Source organism: Schistocerca piceifrons, chromosome 4 (assembly GCF_021461385.2).
Source record: "Schistocerca piceifrons isolate TAMUIC-IGC-003096 chromosome 4, iqSchPice1.1, whole genome shotgun sequence".
Classification (NCBI taxonomy): Eukaryota; Metazoa; Arthropoda; class Insecta; order Orthoptera; family Acrididae; genus Schistocerca; species Schistocerca piceifrons.
In genome coordinates, this window is record NC_060141.1 from 508513559 (window position 1) to 508539115 (window position 25557).

Genomic DNA, 25557 nt, shown 5'->3' on the forward strand with positions numbered 1-25557 from the left:
CCAGGCGTGAGTCATGCTTGGGTAGCTCAGTTGGTAGAGCACTTGCCCGCGAAAGGCAAAGGTCCCGAGTTCGAGTCTCGGTCGGGCACACAGTTTTAATCTGCCAGGAAGTTTCATATCAGTGCACACTCCGCTGCAGAGTGAAAATCTCATTCTGGAAACATCCCCCAGGCTGTGGCTAAGCCATGTCTCCGCAATATCCTTTCTTTCAGGAGTGCTAGTTCTGCAAGGTTCGCAGGAGAGCTTCTGTAAAGTTTGGAAGGTAGGAGACGAGGTACTGGCAGAAGTAAAGCTGTGAGTACCGGGCGTGAGTCGTGCTTCGGTAGCTCAGTTGGTAGAGCACTTGCCTGCGAAAGGCAAAGGTCCCGAGTTCGAGTCTCGGTCGGGCACACAGTTTTAATCTGCCAGGAAGTTTCATATCAGCGCACACTCCGCTGCAGAGTGAAAATCTCATTCTGGAAACATCCCCCAGGCTGTGGCTAAGCCATGTCTCCGCAATATCCTTTCTTTCAGGAGTGCTAGTTCTGCAAGGTTCGCAGGAGAGCTTCTGTAAAGTTTGGAAGGTAGGAGACGAGGTACTGGCAGAAGTAAAGCTGTGAGTACCGGGTGTGAGTCGTGCTTCGGTAGCTCAGTTGGTAGAGCACTTGCCCGCGAAAGCCAAAGGTCCCGAGTTCGAGTCTCGGTCGGGCACACAGTTTTAATCTGCCAGGAAGTTTCATTCTGAATCTATTTGTAATGCAGGGTTTAGGCACGTTTAATCTGCTTCTACTGATTAATCTCCTGTGAAAACGATTGCCAAAGTATCATATAACTATATTATAGAATAAATTATAATTTTCATTAATGCCAAGGTCTTATGCAAATCTTTCCAGTCTGTATTCACAAACTCTTCTTGAATTCCTCAGTCCCTTTTACTTTAATGATCTTGTAGTTTTCCATTCATATTTATTTCTGTCATTCATTCTGATATTAAATGTCATCAAGTGACCATTGTGGTCTGAAAGGCCTTTAACTAAGGGAATTACACTATGACTTTGGTGTCTTAACAAATCTATAAAAATGTTGTCAATAACAATGTTGCTGGTCCCCATAATTGTTGTTGCAAAACCACATAAGAGGAGCTAAATTGTATGAAGTGGCAAACGGCATATATATATAGCCCTAAAATAGATAAGCTCTGAAAAATTTAAATTTCACCTTAAAATTACCAAATGATGCTGGGAGTGAAGAAGTTCGATAATGCATCGAGTTGTTTCATAAATATTTCAGAATTACCAGATGGAGTCTTAGACACTCTATTTCAGCAGTGCAATCTTCAAATTGTTGATTGCTACAAAAGGTATGGATATCAATATTTTTATACATGGATCCCTTCTTAATGTAAGTGGCAACTCCTCCTTTCTCCATAGCTGACCAGCAGTAATGGGACACTAAGCTATATCCATCAATATTCAACATACTACATTATGTGATCAAAAGTATCCGGACACCCTCAAAAACATATGTTTTTCATATTAGGTGCATTGTGCTGCCACCTACTGCCAGGTACTCCATATCAGTGACCTCAGTAGTCATTAGACATTGTGAGAGAGCAGAATGGGGCACTCTGCAAACTCACGGACTTCGAACGTGGTCATGTGATTGGATGTCACTTGTGTCACACATCTGTATGCTAGATTTCATTACTCCTAAACATCCCTAGGTCCACTGTTGCCAATGTGATAGTGAAGTGGAAATGTGAAGGGTCATGTACAGCACAAAAGCATACAGGCTGACCTCCTCTGTTGACTGACACAGCCACCAACAGTTGAAAAGGGTCATAATGTGTAATAGGCAGATATCTATACAGACCATCACAAGGAATTCCAAACTACATCAGGATTCACTGCAAGTACTATGACAGTTAGGTGGGAGGTGAGAAAACTTGGATTTCATGGTTGCGCAGGTGCTCATAAGGCACACATCACACAGGTATATGCTAAACGACACCTTCCTTGGTGTAAGGAGCGTAAACATTGGACAATTGAACAGTGGAAAAACATTGTGTGGAGTGATGAATCATGGTACACAATGTGGCAATCCGATATCAGGTGTGGGTATGGTAAATGCCCGATGAACATCATCTGCCAGCTTGTGTAAAAATTCAGAGGCGGTGGTGTTATGGTGTGGTTGTGTTTTTCATGGAGGGGGCTTGCACTCCTTGTTGTTTTGCATGGCACTACCACAGCACAGGCCTACATTGATGTTTTAAGCACCTTCTTGCTTCCCACTGTTGAAGAGCAATTCAGGGATTGTGATTGCATCTTTCAACATGATCAAGCACCTGTTCATAATGCACAGCCTGTGGCGGAATGGTTCCATGGCAACAACATCCTTGTAATGGACAGGCCTGCACTGAGTTCTGATCTGAATCCTATAGAACACCTTTGGGATGCTTTGGAATGCCGACTTCGTGCCAAGCCTCACTGACCAACATCGATACCTCTCCTCAGTGCAGCACTCCATGAAGAATGGGCTGACATTCCCCAAGAAACCTTCCAGCACCTGATGGTACATATGTCTGCAAGAGTGGAAGCTGTCATCAAGGCTAATGGTGGGCCAACACCATATTGAATTCCAGCATTACTGATGGAGGGCACCACGAACTTGTAAGTCATTTTCAGCCAAGTGTCCGGATACTTTTGATCACATAGTGTATACCTGTGGTCAAATAATTTGCAGAAACACATATTACTTCTACTTGATTGCAGGCTGCAGATCTTAACATATCAGAAGTTCATTGATTCTATTTCTGATCCTCCCATATTGTGATGCAATAAGTTTGCTTTAATCTCCTTTTTTATCTCCACTTTTTTTAGGCTCAGAAATTTCAGTTGTGCTTACTTGTTTTGATAATGGTAACCTGAAATCTGAGTTAACTCTAACAAAGGTGCATCCCTTCCACTAGTGAACACAATGTTATGCCCATGAGTGTGTGTCCCCCACTGCCCATAAAGATTCAGCAAGCAGTACAGACAATTTCCTTTCCCATTCTTGTTGAGAGGCAGGGATGCCTTGTAAAACCCTACCTGTGAATGACATCAACAGCAACCAACACCTGGAAGAGGCATTTGATCTCTGTTCAGTAGGGGCTGACCAGAACACCAGCAAACAAAAACAAGTCATCATTTGTAGAGTTGATTGCCAAAGCTGTCTTTATCAGGTCACTCTCAGTATTGTGACTCCAGTCGCTGTTAGTACTGGTTCCTGCTGCACCAACTATTACAACATGATTATCCTTTCCAGTACCTTTGTACAAAGAACTATGCCATTATCACTTGGTTAAGGCTTGCATTAATGTGTAAGATGCTACTTGTTTCCCATTTTTTATTATGGCAGCTGACCTAAACTTCTTCAATGATTTCTACCTGAGAGCAGGATGTTCCTTCTTTTTCCTGCTTTTTCTTAAACCACTAGTTTCCTACTGAGAACTTGCTGTGGGTAGGTTCAGAACAGTGTTACACCAATGCCCCTATGGACAGGCTTCACAACTCATGGCTAGGGAGGGCAAGCCAGATGGCTATTAAAACCTGTTGCCAGGGCTGGAATATTGTTGACACAGCATGTGCAAGACCAAGCTCACCCTAGTAGTGAGCTGAATGAGATCATGCCATAGCCCAGTGCTGATCCACCTTGGTCAATTACATGTCACTTGGTCATAACAAAACTGGGTCAAGCAACAATTAATACTTGTTGCTGGAATCTTAGCAGTATCTTGTCCTCAAGTGCTGCAGACACCGAGACATACTCCCTGTCGCTCAGTGGTGCCATAGGGGGCTAATCTGCTTCTAGCTGCTGGTGTGCAGGCTGCTTTTAGACCTGATGCTACTGGATCTTGAATTAGCACCATCCAGGTGGCCTCTGGGCATCTCCAAGGTGTCTTGGGTGTGGAGCCAACATGCTGTGTGCTTGGCCAACTGCTGTAGCAACCAGCTGACACTCACCACACATTGCTGCAGCCACGTATGCCACATTATGCTTTGCTAAGGTAGCCACAGCTGCTTGGTGGTCAGAGAATGCCTTTGGATCACTGTCAACATCTCAAAGAATAAAGATTTTATGTGCTAATGGAGCATTTCTGATTCTACAAATGCCGAGGAACTGGTAGTACACACCCACCGTCCAGCATGCCATCCTGAATTGACCATCCTGGCACATAATAATGTCTGGACTCCTGACACTACTGCAACTATAGTGTTGTTGTTGTTGTTGTTGTTGTTGTTGTTGTTGTTGTCTTCAGTCCAAAGACTGTTTTTGTGCAGCTCTCCATGTTACTCTAGCCTGTGAAAGCCTTTACAGCCATTTTAACTGGCTTACTGTATTCATCTCTTGGCCCCTCTCTACAGTTTTTACCCTCCCACAGACCCCTCCAACAATAAAATGATGATTCCTTGATGCCTCATAATGTGTTCTATTAACAAGTTGAATTGTGCCACAAATTTCTTTTCTCCCAAATTCTGTTTGGTACCTCTTCATTAGCTACATGATCTATCCATCTAATATTCAGTATTCTTCTGCAGCACCACATTTCAAAAGGTACTGTTCCCTTCTTTCTCTGAATTGCTTATTGTTTATATTTTACACTGCAAAATGTATTGATATGAAATTTTCATATTTTTGTATCCCTTCTTATTGTAAGTGGCAACTCCTCCATACTTGATACTTGATCTTCAGTAACTGGATGCTAAGATATATCCATCAATATTCAGCATCCCTCTATCATTGCTCAAGTAATGTTCAGAAACATATATTACATCTACGTGATTGCATGTTGCACTTCTTATAAACCAATTAGAAGTTCATTGATTCTATTTCTAACCCTTCACTATTTTGATGCAGTAAGCTCACTGTAACCTCCTTTTTTACTGTCTCATATTTAGGCTCAAAATTTTCAGTTGTTTTTACTTCTTGATAATGGTAGCTTGAAATCTGAGTTTACACTTAAAAGGTTCTACCCTCACTTCAGTAAACAGTGTTATGCCTATCAGTGTCAGTGTCCCCATTCTCCCCTTCCCCCCCCCCCCCCCTTTTCCCACCAGATATTCAGTTATCAGTACAGTCCATTCCTGTTGAGATGTATGGGATGCTTGGTAAAACCCCCCTCCCAATAGCATCAACAGCAACGTAAACTGTGTTTGACCCCACACTTGAAGGCAGCAACTGGGGTTGACTCCATGTTGACCTAATTCACAGAACTGTTCAACAGAGGCTGACCCCAAACTCATCATTTGTAGAGTCCATTCCAACAGTTATCTTTACAAGGTCCTCTCAATACTGTAGCCCTAATCACTGTTAGTACTGTTACCTGGTACATCAACTATTACAACATGATCCTTCTTACTGAAACCTTTGCCTTTTACCATTTGGCTAATGCTTGCATCTGGCTTGAAGTAATTTGTGACCTGTACTTGTTTCCCAATTTTTCATACTGCAACTGACCTACAATCATTCTGTGATAACTATCTAAGAGTAGGATGTTCCTCCTCTTTCCTATTTTTCCTTAAATCACTGGTGTCCTACTGAAAGCCTGCTGTGTCTTGGCTACACCTATATCCAGTCAAAATGTTGTAGTAATATGTTTAAAAGAGAGTTAAATTTTTCAGCTACAGCAGCTGCTTTGTAACTTTCCCCACAGAATTCTCTGTTATGTTTTAAGTAAGTAATAGGCTACTAATTTGTTTCACATTAATTTTAATTTTTGTGATTTAAACCTATTTGGTCCTCATGTTTTATTATTAACAGGTGACTATTATGTTCTGATAAACTAGTTACCATCCCGTTCATCATCATCATCATCATTTAAGACTGATTATGCCTTTCAGCGTTCAGTCTGGAGCATAGCCCCCCTTATACAGTTCCTCCATGATCCCCTATTCAGTGCTAACATTGGTGCCTCTTCTGATGTTAAACCTATTACTTCAAAATCATTCTTAACCGAATCCAGGTACCTTCTCCTTGGTCTGCCCCGACTCCTCCTACCCTCTACTGCTGAATCCATGAGTCTCTTGGGTAACCTTGCTTCTACCATGCGTGTAACATGACCCCACCATCTAAGCCTGTTCGCCCTGACTGCTACATCTATAGAGTTCATTCCCAGTTTTTCTTTGATTTCCTCATTGTGGACACCCTCCTGCCATTGTTCCCATCTACTAGTACCTGCAATCATCCTAGCTACTTTCATATCCGTAACCTCAACCTTGTTGATAAGGTAACCTGAATCCACCCAGCTTTCGCTCCCATACAACAAAGTTGGTCGAAAGATTGAACGGTGCACAGATAACTTAGTCTTGGTACTGACTTCCTTCTTGCAGAAGAGTGTAGATCGTAGCTGAGCGCTCACTGCATTAGCTTTGCTACACCTCGCTTCCAGTTCTTTCACTATGTTGCCATCCTGTGAGAATATGCATCCTAAGTACTTGAAACCGTCCACCTGTTCTAACTTTGTTCCTCCTATTTGGCACTCAATCCGTTTATATTTCTTTCCCACTGACATTACTTTCGTTTTGGAGATGCTAATCTTCATACCATAGTCCTTACATTTCTGATCTAGCTCTGACATATTACTTTGCAAACTTTCAATCGAATCTGCCATCACAACTAAGTCATCCGCATATGCAAGACTGCTTATTTTGTGTTCACATATCTTAATCTCACCCAGCCAGTCTATTGTTTTCAACATATGATCCATAAATAATACGAACAACAGTGGAGACAGGTTGCAGCCTTGTCTTACCCCTGAAACTACTCTGAACTATGAACTCAATTTACCGTCAACTCTAACTGCTGCCTGACTATCCATGTAAAGACCTTTAATTGATTGCAAAAGTTTGCCTCCTATTCCGTAATCTTGTAGAACAGACAATAACTTCCTCCTAGGAACCCGGTCATATGCCTTTTCTAGATCTATAAAGCATAGATACAATTCCCTGTTCCACTCATAACACTTCTCCATTATTTGCCGTAAGCTAAAGATCTGGTCCTGACAACCTCTAAGAGGCCTAAACCCACACTGATTTTCATCCAATTGGTCCTCAACTAATACTCGCACTTTCCTTTCAACAATACCTGAGAAGATTTTACCCACAACGCTGATTAAAGAGATACCTCTGTAGTTGTTACAATCTTTTCTGTTTCCATGTTTAAAGATTGGTGTGATTACTGCTTTTTTCCAGTCTGATGGAACCTGTCCCAACTCCCAGGCCATTTCAATTATCCTGTGTAGCCATTTAAGACCTGACATTCCACTGTATTTGATGAGTTCCGACTTAATTTCATCCACCCCAGCCGCTTTATTGCACTGCAATCTATTGACCATTTTCTCCACTTCCTCAAATGTGATCCTATTTCCATCATCATTCCTATCCCATTCTACCTCGAAATCTGAAACATTACTGATCGCATTTTCACCTACATTGAGCAACTCTTCAAAATATTCCCTCCATCTGCCCAAGGCATCCACAGGATTCACCAGCAGTTTTCCTGACCTGTCCAAAATACTTGTCATTTCCTTCTTACCTCCCTTTCGAAGACTGCTAATTACACTCCAGAATGGTTTTCCAGCAGCTTGACCCATAGTCTCCAACCTGTTTCCAAAGTCTTCCCACGATTTCTTCTTGGATGCTGCAATTATCTGTTTGGCTTTGTTTCTTTCTTCAACATAACTTTCTCTGTCTACCTGGGTTCTGGTATGTAGACATTTTTGATACGCCTTCTTTTTCCTTTTACAGGCTGCCTTGACTGTGTCATTCCACCAAGCTGTTTGCTTCATCCTACTTTTACACATCCCATTACATATAAATATCTGAATATCACTGGATCTAAGAACAATGTGTTAATGACTCTTACACTGCAACCTTCCATGCTCATTATAGTGAAAACCTTATCACTACTCTCTCAAACTACTTAATCAGACTTAAAGACATCTCATGCTGGTTACTTGTAAACTGTCTGAATTCCTAACCTTAGGGTTTGTAGGTATGATGTTGTACCACAGTACATGTTGAACTCTTCAACACAATATTCATTAATAAAATTTTTAAAGCTTTCCTGGCTACTTGTTGACAAACTGCTTATTGGTTTCTGTCTCGGGTTCTTCAGCTGATGCTCATCTGAAGATTTTTCTGATGTTTCGTCAGCATGAGTGGTTGGCATTGTCAAAGTTTCACCCTCCATTGCTGGTGGTGGACTGGGGCCGAGCTCATGGCCACAGACTACATGTACCTGGTGTGCCAACATCCAAGGGCCTCTCCACAGTCATTTCTGGTGCAGTTCTCTTGCTACCTGCAACACAGTTTGTCCATGACATTACATGCGAGCAGTTCTTAAGATTGTTGTGCACCAAAGTTGATGGAGAACCATACCTGGAGGCCTTGCTTGGAAGGTTGGAACAGGTTGGTATGCTCCCACAAATGACACGAAACTCTGATTGATACTGTGTTGCATTTGTAAGAGAGTTGGAGTCAATGAATTCTCCAGGCAGATGCCATGTCTTGCTGTAAACAAGCTCCATTGCAGATGTACATGCCAGGTTTACAGGTGTTTCATATGCAGAGCAAAGCTATGGGAAGTGCAGACATTCGTGAACTTACTTGGCACATGAGCACTGCCTTCAGTGTTTGATGCTATTGTTCAGTCATGCTGTTGCTGGCAGGATGGTAACTTATTTTGTAGGTACAAAATTTTGCCAGCTGGGCAAACAGATCCAATTAAAACTTTCAGCCCCTGTCAGTGGTTATGTGCAATGGGCAACCAAACCTCACTAGTCGTGTCAATGTAAACATAGAGGCTATAGTTTCTGCTGATATGTTATTGGTTGGAACTGCCTCCAGCAGATGTGTATACTTGTCTATCGTAGTCAGTAAATATTGCTGGCTGTCTAGTGGAGGAAGCGGTCCCACCACATTGAGGTGAACATGGGCAAAGTGTGAGGGCACATCTGGAAAAATCACCTATCAGCATGTGTACATGATCTAAGATCTTACAGAGTTGCATGTTCATGTCCACTCACAGCAGTCCTGTTCCATTCATAACCACAAAAAACGTTGTGACTCCAACTTGAATGTCAGTCAAACTCTGAGATGACAGGGATTGTGTAGTCTGTTGAACACTTATCTTCAGAACACTTCACAGTACAGTTGAAAGTCTTCTCCAGTAGTGTCAGCTAGTTGCAACTGCAGGTCTGTGGTGTCATCTTGCAGCAGTGCATGTGATTTGGGATCCTCTTGTTGAGCCTTGGTGAGTACCGTAATGCCCACGGGCTGTAATATGCTGGCCACCACAACTTTGTTAATGTTGAATTGGCTAATAAATTCCTGGCAGTTATACAACCAAGAGAGAAGATGATACTGTTCCTCTTAAAAGCGTAAGTCAACAGCTTGCATTCCATGTATATGGTGAACTCTCTTGCTTCAATCTGCAGTCGGAAATACTTGGTTGCATCATAAATAGCCAAGAGCTCTCGAACATAGGTACTCTATACCTGTCGTGATGGTGATAACTTATGAGAAAAATATGCGAGTGGCTACCATGCATTGTCTATCCAATTTTTAAGAGCCATGCCAATAGCCAACTGACTGGTGTCCACCAGTAATGCTAGAGGAGTGTCAAGTTTGGGATGTGCCAACAGTGATGCTTTTGCCAAGCGTTGTTTCATCATTTCGAATGCCAGATGCATTTCCTGAGTCAACTGCACAGGGAAACTGCTCTTGACTTTCAGCCCAGCTGGTACTGTGGTCAACAGTTCTTGTTTTTCCAGTGGTAAATGCCGACAGTAGAAATTAAGCATATCTAAGTACCTATGAAATGCTTCAATTGCATTCAGTCTAGGCAGCTGCAGAATGCCTTCAACTTTTCTGTTCAGTGGCAATTAACCTGCAGAAGATATTCAGTGTCCTAGAAATTCAGCTTCTGGCTGCCCAGACATACATTTGATCATGTTCAGCATGACACCATAATGTTCCAAATGCTGAGATGTTGGCCGTGTAGGTCCTTGGATGATGAAAACACAAGCATATTGTCTAAGTACAGAAAAAAAGTGGTAGCCCATGCAAGGTAAAGTCAATTAATAGCTGCTGGATGTGTGCAGCATTGTGTAGTCCAAATGTCGTGAATTTTCACTCAAATAACTCGAATAACATTATCCTCTGCTGCCACAGGAATCTAGATGTAAGCCTTTGTGAAGCTGAGTACACTAAATATTGTCACCTCATGAAATGTTTGGTTGTAGTCCATCAACTATGGTATGGGGTAGTGCCAGGCTCCTCCATTCATTTGAAATAAATGCAGGGCAGATGCCCATGGGCTATTTGGTGGTCTGATGATACCCTCTCACTGCATCATGTTACTCCCCCTTCGTGATGGCAAAGCGCCCTGGCACTAACCTCATAGGCCTACAAGACACAGCTGGTCCATCCGTGGTCCCTATGTATGGTACAATGTCATGTAGGACTTGTTCTGGTGCACCTAGAGGTCTCCTCAAGGTCAGAAACTCTCAGAGCAACAAGCGGTATTCTTTGCCAACAACTTATATTGCCTTGACATCTTGTTCTGTGGTGTTTCAGGGTACCCTGTGGCCATAAGTCCTGTAACATTGTCCATTAATTGGGCATCAGCCACGTTTGGCAAGAGTTTGGTAGTGTAACAAAAAAACCTGCTCCAATGATCACCTCACTGATGTCCGCTACTGAAAAATCCCACAGAAACTGACAACATAGTCTCAAGTTTAATTTTTCTCATTGTGTGTCATTCATTGCAATGACAGAATTGTTTGCAGTGAACAGACGTAATGTTGTTGATCACCTACAACAATGCAGTGACATCCTGCACAGAATACTCAGGTTGGAGCCTGTATCTATTAAATACTTCTGGGCAGATACTCTGTCAGATATAAACAGGCACCATGACATGGTCAGACAGGTGGTGGGAATCGAACCCGGGCTGTTAGGTATGACATTCCATCGCACTGGCCACTCAGCTACCAGGGGTGGGATTGTCCATACATAGATTGGGCTAATGATCAGCTCCTAGATCATCTGCAGTTATTGTTTTGGTTCATCTTATGACAATAATGTACCAATCTGAGTGCACAGCATGTCCGCTTTTGTTGACAGAGCATTAAAATATAAGTGCTAGGCTGTAAGGTGCGCAGTTGCGCAACTACATGGCTCTGACACACAACTAACCTGGCTTGGAGTGATGGCTTCTAGAAAGCAGTCCACCAGTTGCACCACAGTGTCCAGGGGCATCTCCATTTCGGAGGCTTTACTTGCAATGGCAGCTGGCTGCTCCGTAATGTGTGTAGAAGATAGTTGGGTGCTGTCCCATTGTCAGCCTTACTCCTAAAGTGCCACAGGTACTGTGACAGTTTCCAATCACCCGCATCTTCCTTCATCAGTACTTGCTTGGTGTGGTCCTCCTGAAATGTGGTGACTCTACGAATCAGTTTTGTTTCTAGCCTGTCATAGGCATTTACTAAAGGCAGAGCAATATTGCTCTCCTATACATCTGATGTGTAAGGCTGGTCTAACTGACTCTCTGCAAGTGTGAATTTGGTTGTGGGTGCTGTGATACCAGCGTAATAAAAACTGGCCTCCACCTGAGCAAACCAGAGTACCAGATTGTTTGGCCAAAATAGGGGCAGATGAATTGCCAGTCGTTACACTGAGGATCGGTCCACCTGAAATAATGTTCAGTTACATATACTGGATTCAGTTTTATTGTAATGTTGATCAGTTAGAGAGATAGGTATGTTTAGTTGCTAAGAGCAACTCCAAAACCAAACAACAAAAGAACATAGACCTGTGTTATCATGTGGAGGCCTGTAGGACTCCCCCTGACAGGTTAGGAGTGCACTACACAAAGGAAGCAGCTATTCTGGCAGCAGAGTACTTGTGGAGTACTCATGAGGGCTTTTAGGCTAGATGGTTGTTTGAGGTACTGTGATGAACACTCACCAGTCGATATGCAGCAAGAGAAGTCAGACCGTGTGGAGAGTGAAGACACCTCAACTGTAAACATTTTGTCAGCAAACTGTCAAAGTATTCCTAATAAAGTTCCCAAATTATTCTTGGGACTGAGAGCTGGCTGAAATCCAAAGTGGAAATCCCTGAGATATTTAGCAAGTCATGGAACGGATATCGGAAAGACTGATTAGAGGCATAGGAGGGGTAGTGTTCATTGCAGTTGACAAAAATATTGCCTGCATTGAGAGTGTGACAGTGAAGTTATGTGGTCATGTATAACAGCTGTAGGTGAAATCAAGTTAACTGTTGGATGTTTTTACTGGCTGCCCAATTCTGCTGAGTCATTCCTAGAGTTCTTCAAAGAAAGTTCATGACCAGTAGTGTATAAATACACAGGTCATGCAATACTATTTGGAAGTGACCTTAACCTATGCAGTACAGACTGGGATTTCTGTGTCTGGTACAGACAGACAGTCATGCAAAATACTTTTGAACGTGTTCCTGGAAATTGTCTTGAGCAGCTAGCTCAGCAGTCCAAATGCAATGGAAGTATTGTAGACCTTGTAGCTACAGATAGACAGGACCTTCATGACAGTGTCATTATAGAAATGAGGATTAGTGATCAGGATGTTATTATAGCAACTATGGTTACGAAAGTTAATAAATCAGTGAAGAAAGCTAGGAGAGTCAACCTGCTAGATAGAGCAGATAAGCAGTTGTTAGCATCTCACTTAGAGAGTGAATTGATGTCACTTAGTTCCAGTAAGACAGACATAGAGGAATTGTGTGCAAAGTTCAAACAGATTATGAATTGTGGTCTGGAGAGTTATGTGCTCAGTAAATGGACAAAGGATGGAAAAGATCAACTGTGGTTTAATGATAAAATTCAGAAGGTGCTGAGGAAGCAGAGGCTATTGCACTCTGCTCAATAGAGAATGCATAAATGACGACAAGCTAAGGTTAGTAGAGATTCATGCATTGGTGAAAAGATCTATGCAAGAAGCATACAACAACTGTCACCAACATACCTTAGCAAAAGATCTGGCAGAGGACCTGAGAAAATCCTGGTCAACTGTAAAATTGCTAAGCATGTCTAAGGCTTCCATTCAATCCCTTGTTGACCAGTCTGGTGCAGCAGATGAAGATAGCGGAACAAGGGTTGAAGTTTTAAATTTTGCATTCAAGAATCCTTCACACAGGAGAATCATACACACATACTGTCATTAGACCATCGGACAGACTCCCATGTGGACAACAGAGTAATAAGCATAGAGAAACAACTGAAGTTAGGGATATTGGTCTGTAATTTTGCGGATCCATTCTTTTACCCTTCTTTTATACAGGAGTTGCCTGCACTTTTTTCCAATCACTTGGAATTTTGCGCTGGGTGAGAGAGTACTGATAAATGCAAGTTAGGTAAGGGAACAATGCCATAGAGCACTCTTTGTAAAACTGGATTGAGATTTCATCCTGACCTGTTGACTTATTTGCTTTCAAATCTTTTAGTTGTTTCTCTATGCCAAGGATGCTTATTACTTTGTTGTCCACACAGGAATCTGTCCAATGGTTTAATGACAGTATGTGTGAACGATTCTTGAATGCAAAATTTAAAGGCGAAGTTCTTTTTGAGGAGCATTTGAAGCTGGCTGCTGAATGATTCTACTGGCACCAATATACGTTGTGCATAAGGACTATGAAGATAAAATTCGAGAAATTAGGGCTCATATGGAGGCATATAGACAGTTGTTTATCTCTCACTCTATTTGCGAGTGAAACAGGAAAGGAAATGACTAGTACAGAGTACCCTCCACCCTGGTGACTTGTGGAGTATCTGTGTACTGTAGATGTAGATGTAGATACAAAAAGGTTACAAACTTAACATCGGCAGAGTGAACAGAAAGCATTTTAAATATAGGTAAATACAGCACTCTTGGTGGCAAACACACAACTCAGCGGTTGCTGTGACTCACTTGTTAATAAATATCACAATTTCACAGACACTAGACCATTTCACAGCATCAGAGTTGCTGAATAGCATGAATGATGTTTACGTGTGCCACTATGACAGTCGATGTGTGTAGTGGTCACTGCACATATGCACCACATTCTCCAACCATGGGCCATGAGCAAAATTTGAGCCCATTTAAATGGAGACTTAATCAAGAAGTTTCCATTGCAAATAAATTTCTACTAACTAGGATAATATTTATTACTGCAGTCAGTGGTAGCTTGTAGTCACACATCCACAGTTATTTCACAAGTGGCTCATATGTGAACTCATGTTTATTGGAATGTTTTTGCTTCTATTTTCATATACTTTTGACAGTGTCAGTTTTCTCTATCAGTTATAGATTGACTGGGGTGGGGGGTGGGGGGGGGGTGGGGGGAAATCATTTCAGCTAATAATACTAATATTGTGTTACAGCTCAGAAATGTCTTCAAGAGCAGCAGAAGTCCTCAAACAGTGTCATAAAGTGACCTCTACTTATGGTAGGACAGATTGTATGAATACTGAGATAACACAAAATAAGTAATTGCAAAAATATATGTGCTTAAACTACCATTGTTGAACTATGTAGTTGTGTCATAGCACTCACTATTTATTATACCAATACCTATTTCTTAGATTACAGCATGCTAATATTTCTGTAGTTGTAAAACAATATGATTTAGCTTTCATAAGTAGACAATTAATGTATATGATTTTAGAAACACTTCAATAATGAAACAATCTTTCTAGTCTCAACAACCACATTTTTCAACTGCAGGTGTCTTCTTTTGCATCTACATTTGAATAAAGGATATGTCATTAAAATGTAGTTACCCTTTTACATATCCAGTGTTAGTAAAGAAACTAAAGTTGTTTGTTGTTCTAGGTGCATCAAAACTTATGAAATTGAATTTATGCATGTGTCCAGTGAGAATAAGGGCACCAGTGTGTTCAGAAGAATTAATACAAAGGATAGCATTTTTTTATCCTTTCATTTTGCTCCAGTACTGCATCTTGGCCCTCAGAACGGTGAGATACTTCTCAATACTGGCCTATAATTTACAACAATAATGGAAATTCTGGTATGGAAGCAACAAAAATAAAAAAAAAAGGCAAACTCACTTACAGCTGACTGTTGTGTAGTATATAGACACGTCTTACTGATCCACTTTATTAACATATATTTTGAACCATCCATGTACCTAAAGGTTCTCCTAAGGATGGGATCTATGGATCAAAATGAATGAATTTCATGCTGACAGGTGTGTGCCTAGTGGGTAGGTCTTGAATGAGGTACCTGAACTAATGTTTTTTTAATGTTTATTCTAATTACAATGGATGTTGTAACTATTATTTTTATTTTATTTCACTGTGAGAAAGTTCAGTTTGTACAAATGAAATATTGTTGTGAAGAATGGTTGATTCCATGAAATTTTTGGAAGACTGGTTTCTGTCCATAACCAGCTGCCACAGTGTTCTTTGTCTAGTCTTAAACTGTAGGGAGACATGTGCAACACTGGCACTCTACAATGTACTTCTTAGTATTGCATGTCATCTGTCCAGCTTAAAGTGATCTTTCACTCTTCATCTAAGTTATCAGTGCTACTAGACTCACCAGACCTATATGAGGCAGGAGTTAACAGAACATTATCTGGAAGTGGCAACTCATGTATAAAGCGAAACATATGCATCATTCAGCAACATACTATAAAACATGAGCCTATGCTCAACTGCTTCAAGCCAATAAATTCACTACTTCAGAACACTGAATTTCTGTGGGTTATTTTAATAAAAGGCAAAAAGAACTTGTCCACACGTACAGTTCTTGGGACTTAATCATGGGGGTATCAGTGGAAAAATGATCTTATCAACTGGGACAGTGGAATACAGTTGGACATTACTTGGAATCCTGTCATTAGGAAATTCTATTCTCTACATAATGAGCAATTTCCTGGCATTTCAACAAAGAAGGATGACTGATTTGATATCAAGAAGGTGAGCATTTTTCCAAAGAGAACTTATTGAGAAACATTTCAATTACACTAGTCTTATAACCAATACAAAAATACATACAGTAACAGAAGAAATGGTAAATAATGTTCTTAATAGTTTTATTGAGTGGGTTTCTGCAAATGGTCTCACTCTCCATTTCAAAAAGACCCAACACATTCAGTTCTGCACATCAAGAGATACTACACCAGTGATGCATGTGACATGTTTTGTTGTTGTGGTCTTCAGTCCTGAGACTGGTTTGATGCAGCTCTCCATGCTACTCTATCCTGTGCAAGCTTCTTCATCTCCCAGTACCTACTGCAACCTACATCCTTCTGAATCTGCTTAGTGTACTGATCTCTTTGTCTCCCTCTACGATTTTTACCCTCCACGCTGCCCTCCAATGCTAAATTTGTGATCCCTTGATGCCTCAAAACATGTCCTACCAACCGATCCCTTCTTCTACTCAAGTTGTGCCACAAACTTCTCTTCTCCCCAATCCTTTTCAATACCTCCTCATTAGTTACGTGATCTACCCACCTTATCTTCAGCATTCTTCTGTAGCACCACACTTCGAAAGCTTCTATTCTCTTCTTGTCCAAACTGGTTATCGTCCATGTTTCACTTCCATACATGGCTACACTCCATACAAATACTTTCAGAAACGACTTCCTGACACTTAAATCTATACTCGATGTTAACAAATTTCTCTTCTTCAGAAACGATTTCCTTGCCATTGGCAGTCTACATTTTATATCCTCTCTACTTCGACCATCATCAGTTATTTTACTCCCTAAATAGCAAAACTCCTTTACTACTTTAAGTGACTCATTTCCTAATCTAATCCCCTCAGCATCACCCGATTTAATTTGACTACATTCCATTATCCTCGTTTTGCTTTTGTTGATGTTCATCTTATATCCTCCTTTCAAGACACTGTCCATTCCGTTCAACTGCTCTTCCAAGTCCTTTGCTGTCTCCGACAGAATTACAATGTCATCGGCGAACCTCAAAGTTTTTATTTCTTCTCCATGGATTTTAATACCTACTCCGAATTTTTCTTTTGTTTCCTTTACTGCTTGCTCAATATAAAGATTGAATAACATCGGGGAGAGGCTACAACCCTGTCTCACTCCTTTCCCAACCACTGCTTCCCTTTCATGTCCCTCGACTCTTATAACTGCCATCTGGTTTCTGTACAAATTGTAAATAGCCTTTCGCTCCCTATATTTTACCCCTGCCACCTTCAGAATTTGAAAGAGAGTATTCCAGTTAACGTTGTCAAAAGCTTTCTCTAAGTCTACAAATGCTAGAAACGTAGGTTTGCCTTTTCTTAATCTTTCTTCTAAGATAAGTCGTAAGGTTAGTATTGCCTCACGTGTTCCAACATTTCTACGGAATCCAAACAGATCTTCCCCGAGGTCCGCTTCTACCAGTTTTTCCATTCGTCTGTAAAGAATTCGCGTTAGTATGTGACATATGGTGAGGATTAATAACTAGTGTGGAACCTTCTAAAATTTTGGGTGTTAACACTGATAAGAATTTAAACTGAAAAAAAAAAAAATGCCTTTTGGGACTACTACGAAAACTTAGTTTAGCTACATTTTCACTTTCACATATGGGGAGAAACAAATAAGTAAGTTGACCTATTTTGCACATTTTCTTTCAGTAATGTCATATGGAGTAATGTTCTGGGGCAACTCATCTTGGAGAAAGAAAGCCTTGTTGCTCAAAAACACACTGAGAACGATATGTGGTGCCCACCCATGATCATCCTGTAGACATATGTTTTGAATATTGGTTCACAGTACATTTGTTCCCTCATGAAGTTAGTTGTTAATAATCCACTGCAATTCAAAAGAAACAGCAATGTGTATAATTACAATAGTAAAAGAAAAAATAACATTCATTACTCCACATTGTCTCTAGTACAAAAAGGGGTCCAAATGCTGCCTCCAAAGTTTTTGATCACCCAGCCTATAATATATAATGTCTGACAGGCAACAAAGTTAAATTTGAAAATGAACTAAAAAAGTTTCTCCTTAACAACATCTTCTATTCCACAGAAAATTTTCTCTTTTTGTAATATGCAAAAGGTGGTGGTTAGGAATTACTAACTCACATTCTGTAATTAATCCAAAATAGCCCTTTTAAATGATCAGCTTGTAGCCATGTTTACATATGAAAGTGCAACTTGAATGTAAAACATCTCATTCCACATCATTATGACTAATTGTACAAATGATCCATTGCACATGAAACTAACTAAATAACTACAGTAAAAAATGTGTGTGCTCAACTAACACATGTGCAGAAAATTGTGCATTTACCATAAATGTGCCGATGGGGACTTGATAGAAAACCTCGGTGTACTTTTTTCCAGTTTACTCCTGGAAAGTGTCAAAACATTTTTTGCTAAATTATAAGGACAGCAAGTTATTGATAGCTGGCAGTTTTATTAAAAATATCTGAAACATTCAGAATGCTATGAATGTATTTAAAGTAACATCAGAGTACAGGGAATTTATTTTTTTGTTAAACTGTATGCTGTGTCATACAGACTGACTGTGATGGTTTATTCATATTGCATAAGATACAATAAAATAATAAGGTGGTTTGTGAATGTGCAGTATAATTTGCATAGGAAATAAATGCACCAGAATAAGGAGCAACATGCAACATCTTTTTGACTGCAGCATGGTCAGTGGTTACACAAAAAAGTAAATACCAAATCTTGATCTATGAGATCCACATGCATCTTTTTCCAAAGCCTAAAAAGAAGAAACTGAGGCAATGGTTAATAAAATGTATGAACAATTAACACCATTTTGGAGAAAATCTCTTGTGGAAATAGAACAATCACTGTACCCTGTGAGCTGTCAATTACTGGTACAAAGGTTACTGTAAAGAGTACCTGTGTCACCATGGTTCTGGAAGAGAGAGTTGTTATACTGTCTGTTGTGGGTGTCCTCAGTATTTGGTGTCATTTGGTTTCTGAGCAGCCCACTGTCAGTGTGACACTGTCTATACGTTTAATTTTCCTGCAAGTTACATGGCATGGTTTGAGCTTTTGGGGTATTTTGTGCTGGAGTATGGTATTAACTGGGCAGGTCACTGATGTGGACCACATAGTGTATGGGAACCAGAACTGAAGCTTGTTTAATGGCTGAAAAAAGCGTCAACATTATGACTGAAAGTAATGTGAGTTGAAATCTGATTAACAAAGCCATAATCATCTCAAACCATAACACTTAATCATATTGAGTCCCAAGTCCAGGCCCACGAAATGAGGTAACAGTTGCATTGAATAATCATTGCTTCAAGGCTTCAGTAACAATGTACAAACTGCCATTCCATCTCCAGATTAGGTACTTATTTCCTGTAGAGGTCTTACAGCCATCCCAGTGTGACATGGTGGCCATGATTCCAGTGGTGATAGCTGCTGAAGACTGTACCACACACTGAGGTGACAAAACCTCATGTCAGACCTCATTTTGCATGGCACAGTGCAGCAACTTGATGTGGCATTTGAAGTATTCCTCATTCCGAATGCTTGCACAAAATTACAAGTAGATGTAATTAAACTTTGTTCATTTGGACAAGTAAACTTCAAACACAAACATTCTGCTATTTTTGGTGTGTACAACAAAAGATAATGAATGTTCTCTAGAAATTCTTCTTAGTAATATGAAGGAAAAGTTCATCACAAACAGCTGTCCTTCAAAAAATGAAAATAGGTTCTTGACAGCTTAGATTAAGTTCTCTTGACCAATGAAAAGTCTATCTTCAAAACGAAGTACCTATTCAAAGTTCTGTCTTGCAAGCAGCGTGACTTATTCATGGTGGAGAACACCAAGGCTCAAAGCAGAAGCCATGGGAGTGCAGCTGTCCAGGTGAGTAAGGTGATGTCCAGATGATGATGGTACGTCAATCACAGGCTGGCTAAGACAGAAATGGCTCTAGCTAGCTTTGTACTGGGAGAAATATTCACATGGTGGAAGGTTAAAATTTTCATATTGGCAATGAAAGTTACAGCAGATGCAGCAAGAGGTTTATGTCTGGAGTGACCCACGTTACTATCTTCTGTGCCGTCTGGTTGGTTATCAGAAGGCCAAATCATTCACTAAAATGGTCCAGTATGTTCTTCAAACCAATTGCAAACATTTGTAACCTGGTGAAATGGTGCATTGTTATCCATAAAAATTCCATTGTTGTTGGGGAACATGAAGTCCATGCATGGCTGCAATGGTCTTCAGGTAGCTGAACATAATCATTTTAGTCAATGAGCGGTTCTATTGGACCAGAGGACTCGGTGCATTTCATGTAAACACAGACCTCACCATTATGGAGCCACCACCAGCTTGCACAGTGCCTTGTTGACAACTTGGATCTGTGGCTTCATGGTGTCTGCACTACACTCGAACCCTACCATCAGCTCTTAGCAGCTGAAATCGGGACTCATCTGACCAGTTGTCTAGGGTCCAGCTGATATGGTTATGAGCCCAGTAGAGGTGCTGCAGGTGATGTCATGCTGTCAGCAAAGGCACTTGCATCAGTTGTCTGCTGCCATAGCCCATATTCATCATATGTTCCACATTGATTTCCATGGTTATTTCAAGCAGTAGTGTTTATCTTTTAGCACTGACAACTCTAGGCAACTGCCACTGCTCTCAGTCATTAAGTGAAGGCCATTGGCCACTGTGTTATCCATGGCGAGAGGTAGCAACTGAAATTTGGTATTCTAGGTACACCCTTTACACTGTGGATCTCAGAATATTGAATTCCCTAACAGTTTCTGAAATGGAATGTCTCACGCATCTAGCACCAGCTTCCAGTTTGCATTCGAGTTCTATTAGTTCCTATAGTGTGGCCATAATCACATCGGAAACCTTTTCACATGAATCAAATGTCTACAAATGACAGCTCCAGCAGTGCACTGCCCTTTTATACCCTGTGTATGTGACACTGCCGCTGTCTGTGTACATGCCTATCACACTCCCACGACTTTTGAACCTCAGCATATATTTCCATCTCTATCAAAGTCACTAGCATGACATGATATTAGATGCCTTCCCCCTTTAATCAGCCCATTATGGCAGTAAAGCCCAGGATGGAATCAGGGTTGATGACATTGGAGGGGAGAGGAGGTGAGGCACCACTGCCAGTGGCTCAGTTACAATTGGTGACATGGGAAGGGCCACTGGGACTTTCTCCTCCAGTTGGAGTGGAACTTCCACAGCTGGGGACAATGGTTTGAACTCCATGAGCTCCTCATAATCCATTGCCTTTATTCTTAATGCAACATTTCATTTTCTGTTCTCACCTATGAAATTATATTTATGAGACTTACACTTTTTTTCATTCCCATAATTTCTGACTTGTCTTAATATATCTTAAATGTGTATGTTTTCAGTCAATTACCTTTTATGTTAATGTTACAATGTATGATAAATTAAAAATTTATTTGACTGCCCCAGGCATCCTTATTATTATCACATCGTATTAGTTTTAGTGATTATGATAACAAATTATAAAACAAAATAAAACACTCAAATTATTAACCAAATGGGTTAATTGTTTATTCAAAACTGTACATCCAAAATCCTAAAATGACCGGTTGTATCAGGGTCTTCACTAAACATTTACATCGTGAAATACATTATGAACTGTCTAAGGCAGTTACATTTCACCAGACATAAAATAATGTAGTCAAGCAAATCAAAATTATGCTGACCAGTCAGTATGTACAGAGAAGCTATCCAACATATACACTCAAGAGCCAAAGAAACTGTTACACCTGCCTAATATTGTGTAGGTCCCCCACGAGCATGGAGAAGTGCCGCAGCATGATGTAACATGGACTCAACTAATGTCTGAAGTAGTGCTGGAGGGAATTGACACCAGGAATCCTACAGAGGTGTCCTTAAATCCATAAGATTATGAGGGGGTGGAGATCTCTTCTCAACAACACATTGCAAGGCATCCCAGATATGCTCAATAATGCTCATCTCAGGGGAGTTTGGTGGCCTGCAGAAGTGTTTAAACTCAGAAGAGGGTTTCTGGAGCCACTCTGTAGCAATTCTGGATGTATGGGGTCTCAAATTGTCCTGATGAAATTTCCCAAGTCCATCAAAATGCACAATGGACATGAATGGATGCAGATAAAAATGAAATGATCATAGGGCATTTACTGGCCGGGATATCCCCTTGAGGATTCGACTGCCGTATTGCAAGTCTTTTTAGTTGATGCCACTTTGGTGACTTCCGTGTCAATGATATTGAAAATGCAGGTGATCAGACTGGATGCTTATGTATATGTAACCTGTCAGAGTTGTATATAGACATATAGATTGCCCGTGCCCCATGCATTACAGAACCTCCACCAGCTTGAACAGCCCCCTGCTGACATACAGGGTTCATGGATTCATGAGGTTGTCTCCATACCCGTACGTATCCGTCCACTCAATACAATTTTAAATTAGACTTGTCTGACCAGGCAACATGTTTCCAGTCATCAACAGTGTGATGTCGATGTTGATAGGTCCAGGCAAGGCATAAAGCTTTGTGTCACGCAGTCATCAAGAATACACGAGTTGGCCTTCAGCTCCGAAAGCCCATATCGAAGATGTTTCATTGAATGGTTTGCATGCTGACATTTGTTGATGGCCCAGCATTGAAACCTGCAGCACTTCCATCAAGCTGAATGATTCTCATCAGTCGTCATTGGTCCTGTTCTTGTAGGATCTTTTTCTGGTGACAGCGATGTCAGAGATTTGATGTTTTACCACAATACACTCATGAAATGGTCGTATGGGAAAATCCCCACTTCATCGCTGATGAAGGGACTTAGTTTCACTGGTCACCAGCTTGTGAAAGTAAATTTTCCACCCTTAAGACCATGTTGTTGTCTGCACCCTGCTTAGTGATGTACCAACCAGGCTTCCGCATGGTCCTTGCGACAGACACTTCTGAGTATGGGCTGGAGATGATAATCAATTACTCATAGATCTCCTGATTGCTCCAAGTGGCCTATTGCTTATGCCTCAAAAATGATGACTCCTGCTCAAACTAGGTACTCTTAGATAGAAAAGGAAGCTTTGGACATTGTATGTGCTGTGAAGGAATTACATGTTTTTTCTATGGTATCAAATTCTATGTGGTCACCAATGACAAACCACTGGTTTACTTATTCAGTCCTTCTGCAGCATTACCAGATAAAGCAGCACATTGAAATCAATGATGGGTTCTTTTCCTTTCACATTACAACTTCGAGATTCATTTTTCCCCTACACACAAATGACAATGCTTTGTCCCACCTGATGGCCGATCCAGACCCAGGATTTGATCAGTAGGAATTGCTTTGTTCCCACATTGATGTCGCTGCCCAGCAGACAGTTGATGGTTTTCCTGTAACTAGCACATCGATCCTGAAGGCTGTAACGTTGGATCCTGTTTTGTGGAAGGTCATAACATTCGTACACTGTGGTTGGCCAGATTCACCACCATCTCATGTGTCTGACCCCCTCTGTAATTACTACATCTTTCAATGTCAATTCTCTGTTGTGGATGGTGTTCTGGTTTTAGACATGGATCACTAAGCCCCTTGAATAGTGACCCCCTCAGTGCTTCATTTGGAGATTCTCTGTTTATTACATGCAGATAATTGGGGTGTATCACTCACAAAAGCATTGGCCCATCGACACTTGGCCCAGTTTGGATGGTGACATTAACCAGCTGGTAGCTTCCTGTTGACAGTGTGTGATGCACCAAGCAGCTCCTCAGGTGTCATTGTTGCCTTGTCTGATGCTGTCACATGCATGGGACTGTGTAAATGTGGATTTCATTGGCATGTTTCTTAATGCTTATTGGCTGTGGTTGTTGATGCATATTGTCTTTTTCTATATATAATACATTGTGATTCCACATCCACAACTCCCATCATCATAGCCTTGTCCAAACTTTTTTCACTTGAAAGTTTGTCCACAATGTTAATGTCCAATACTGGTTCACAGTTTTCATCACAAGGGTTTGCGGCATTTTGTGATTCCTGTGGTATCCATTACATTTTTGCCCTGCTGTTACATCCACAATCTAAAGATGAGGTGGAAAGCCTACTGCAAATGTTCAAAACTAAGATGAAAATGTATGTTGCTAACTCTTGTCTGACATTGCCTTTGATTGGTTTCTCTCATCGTACCATTGTTCTGCAAGAGGAGCCTGATGGAGCTACTCCACGGATGGCAGCCGAGGGCATTGCTACACCTCCTGTGGCCTCCACCTGGACATCAATCCATGCAGCCACCAAGCCTCTTCTGGCTGGGTGTGGCCATCAGGGCATCTGGTTCCAGACATCACCCTAAATGGATTACAGCTGTCATCACCAGATGCCGGGAGCAGCATCTCTGTAACGTTTGTATGGGGAATGGCTTCTGCTCGAGGCACTGTGATCAGCTTCACCTCTGTTTGGACAGCCCATTGACATTGAGTGTCACGTCACCTACTGATGCCAGTTCTCCAATCCCTCATGGGCAAGGCCATCCATCTTCAGTGGCCCAACCAGCATTAGAGAATGCTTCCAACACCATTGTCAAGGATTCTGTCATCCATTCCTGTGCAACCGCTGATACCAGCTTCATCAGCACCATGAGCACTGTCATCAGAACTGGTGCCCAAGGGTAATACGGAAACAGCTCTGGCATCGCCGATGGGAAGGTGGGTGCAAAACATGTCCACGTGTGAAACACATCAGACCTTATGCTCCCACTGAAGCAAACCACCTTAGCCAGAGCCCAATAGATGAGGAGGACAACATGAAAATCTCAATAATCTGTGATCTCCCTAAAAGAGGAGGAATGCAGTGAAATGTGCGTGTACTTTCAAAAGGCCACATATGGGGCAGTGCTATGGCCTCGGTTCGCTATGTGTTCTGCTACAGCTCTTTGTATACATAACTGGTTCCTACTGAATGTTACTTAAATGCTGTTTCAAGTTGTTAATGCTTCTGTGGAATAAAATTGTGTTCAGTCTACTGGCCTTGTCATACTTATACGTAATTACAACAAGAACTATTGAAATCATATCACCTTATGGGATGCAATATGTCAATGTACACTTCTTGAATAGTCATTTGGACTCCTTCCTGTGTAATCTAGTGATGGACATGGAAAATGATTCCACTAGGACATTTCTCCAATGGAAATGCTTTGTCAACGTAAATGGAGTCAGACTACTGATGGTCCTTATGAAGCTATGTTCCTTACCCAATGTATTGCAGGAAATTGCGAAAGAAAATTTTTAGATACGATTCTTTACTTTTCTTTACTCTTATGTTACACATTTCTTTGATTTGTTGTCTACTGACAGATATTTAGATGTTTGGATTTGGAAATCTTGTTGCAAAACCACATCATTTTGCCAGATACATAGAATACATCAGGTGCCATAAGCATTTGCTAGAACCTTTATCATATGAAAAAAGCATCTTGTACAGAAATTCTGAAATTAGATCTGGATTTAGGGGTAAAGAGTCTTCCAGAAACAGTGTAGATTGTGAAACTTCCTGGCAGATTAAAACTG

The 25557-nt window shown here is 41.0% G+C and overlaps 1 protein-coding gene across 6 annotated transcripts in view; it reads left to right on the forward strand.

The window, feature by feature from the left end:
• LOC124796248 (alpha-L-iduronidase) overlaps nt 1-25557 on the forward strand; it is a 232588-nt gene that overhangs the window by 202650 nt on the left and 4381 nt on the right. For 5 of the 6 annotated variants that reach the window (XM_047260344.1, XM_047260348.1, XM_047260347.1 and 2 more), the window contains exon 14: nt 14876-15018. In XM_047260344.1, the coding sequence (XP_047116300.1) occupies nt 14876-15018 (143 nt within the window). Of the gene's footprint in view, nt 1-14875; nt 15019-25557 lie in introns of those variants that run through there. The other variant, XM_047260349.1, reaches the window with a different exon arrangement.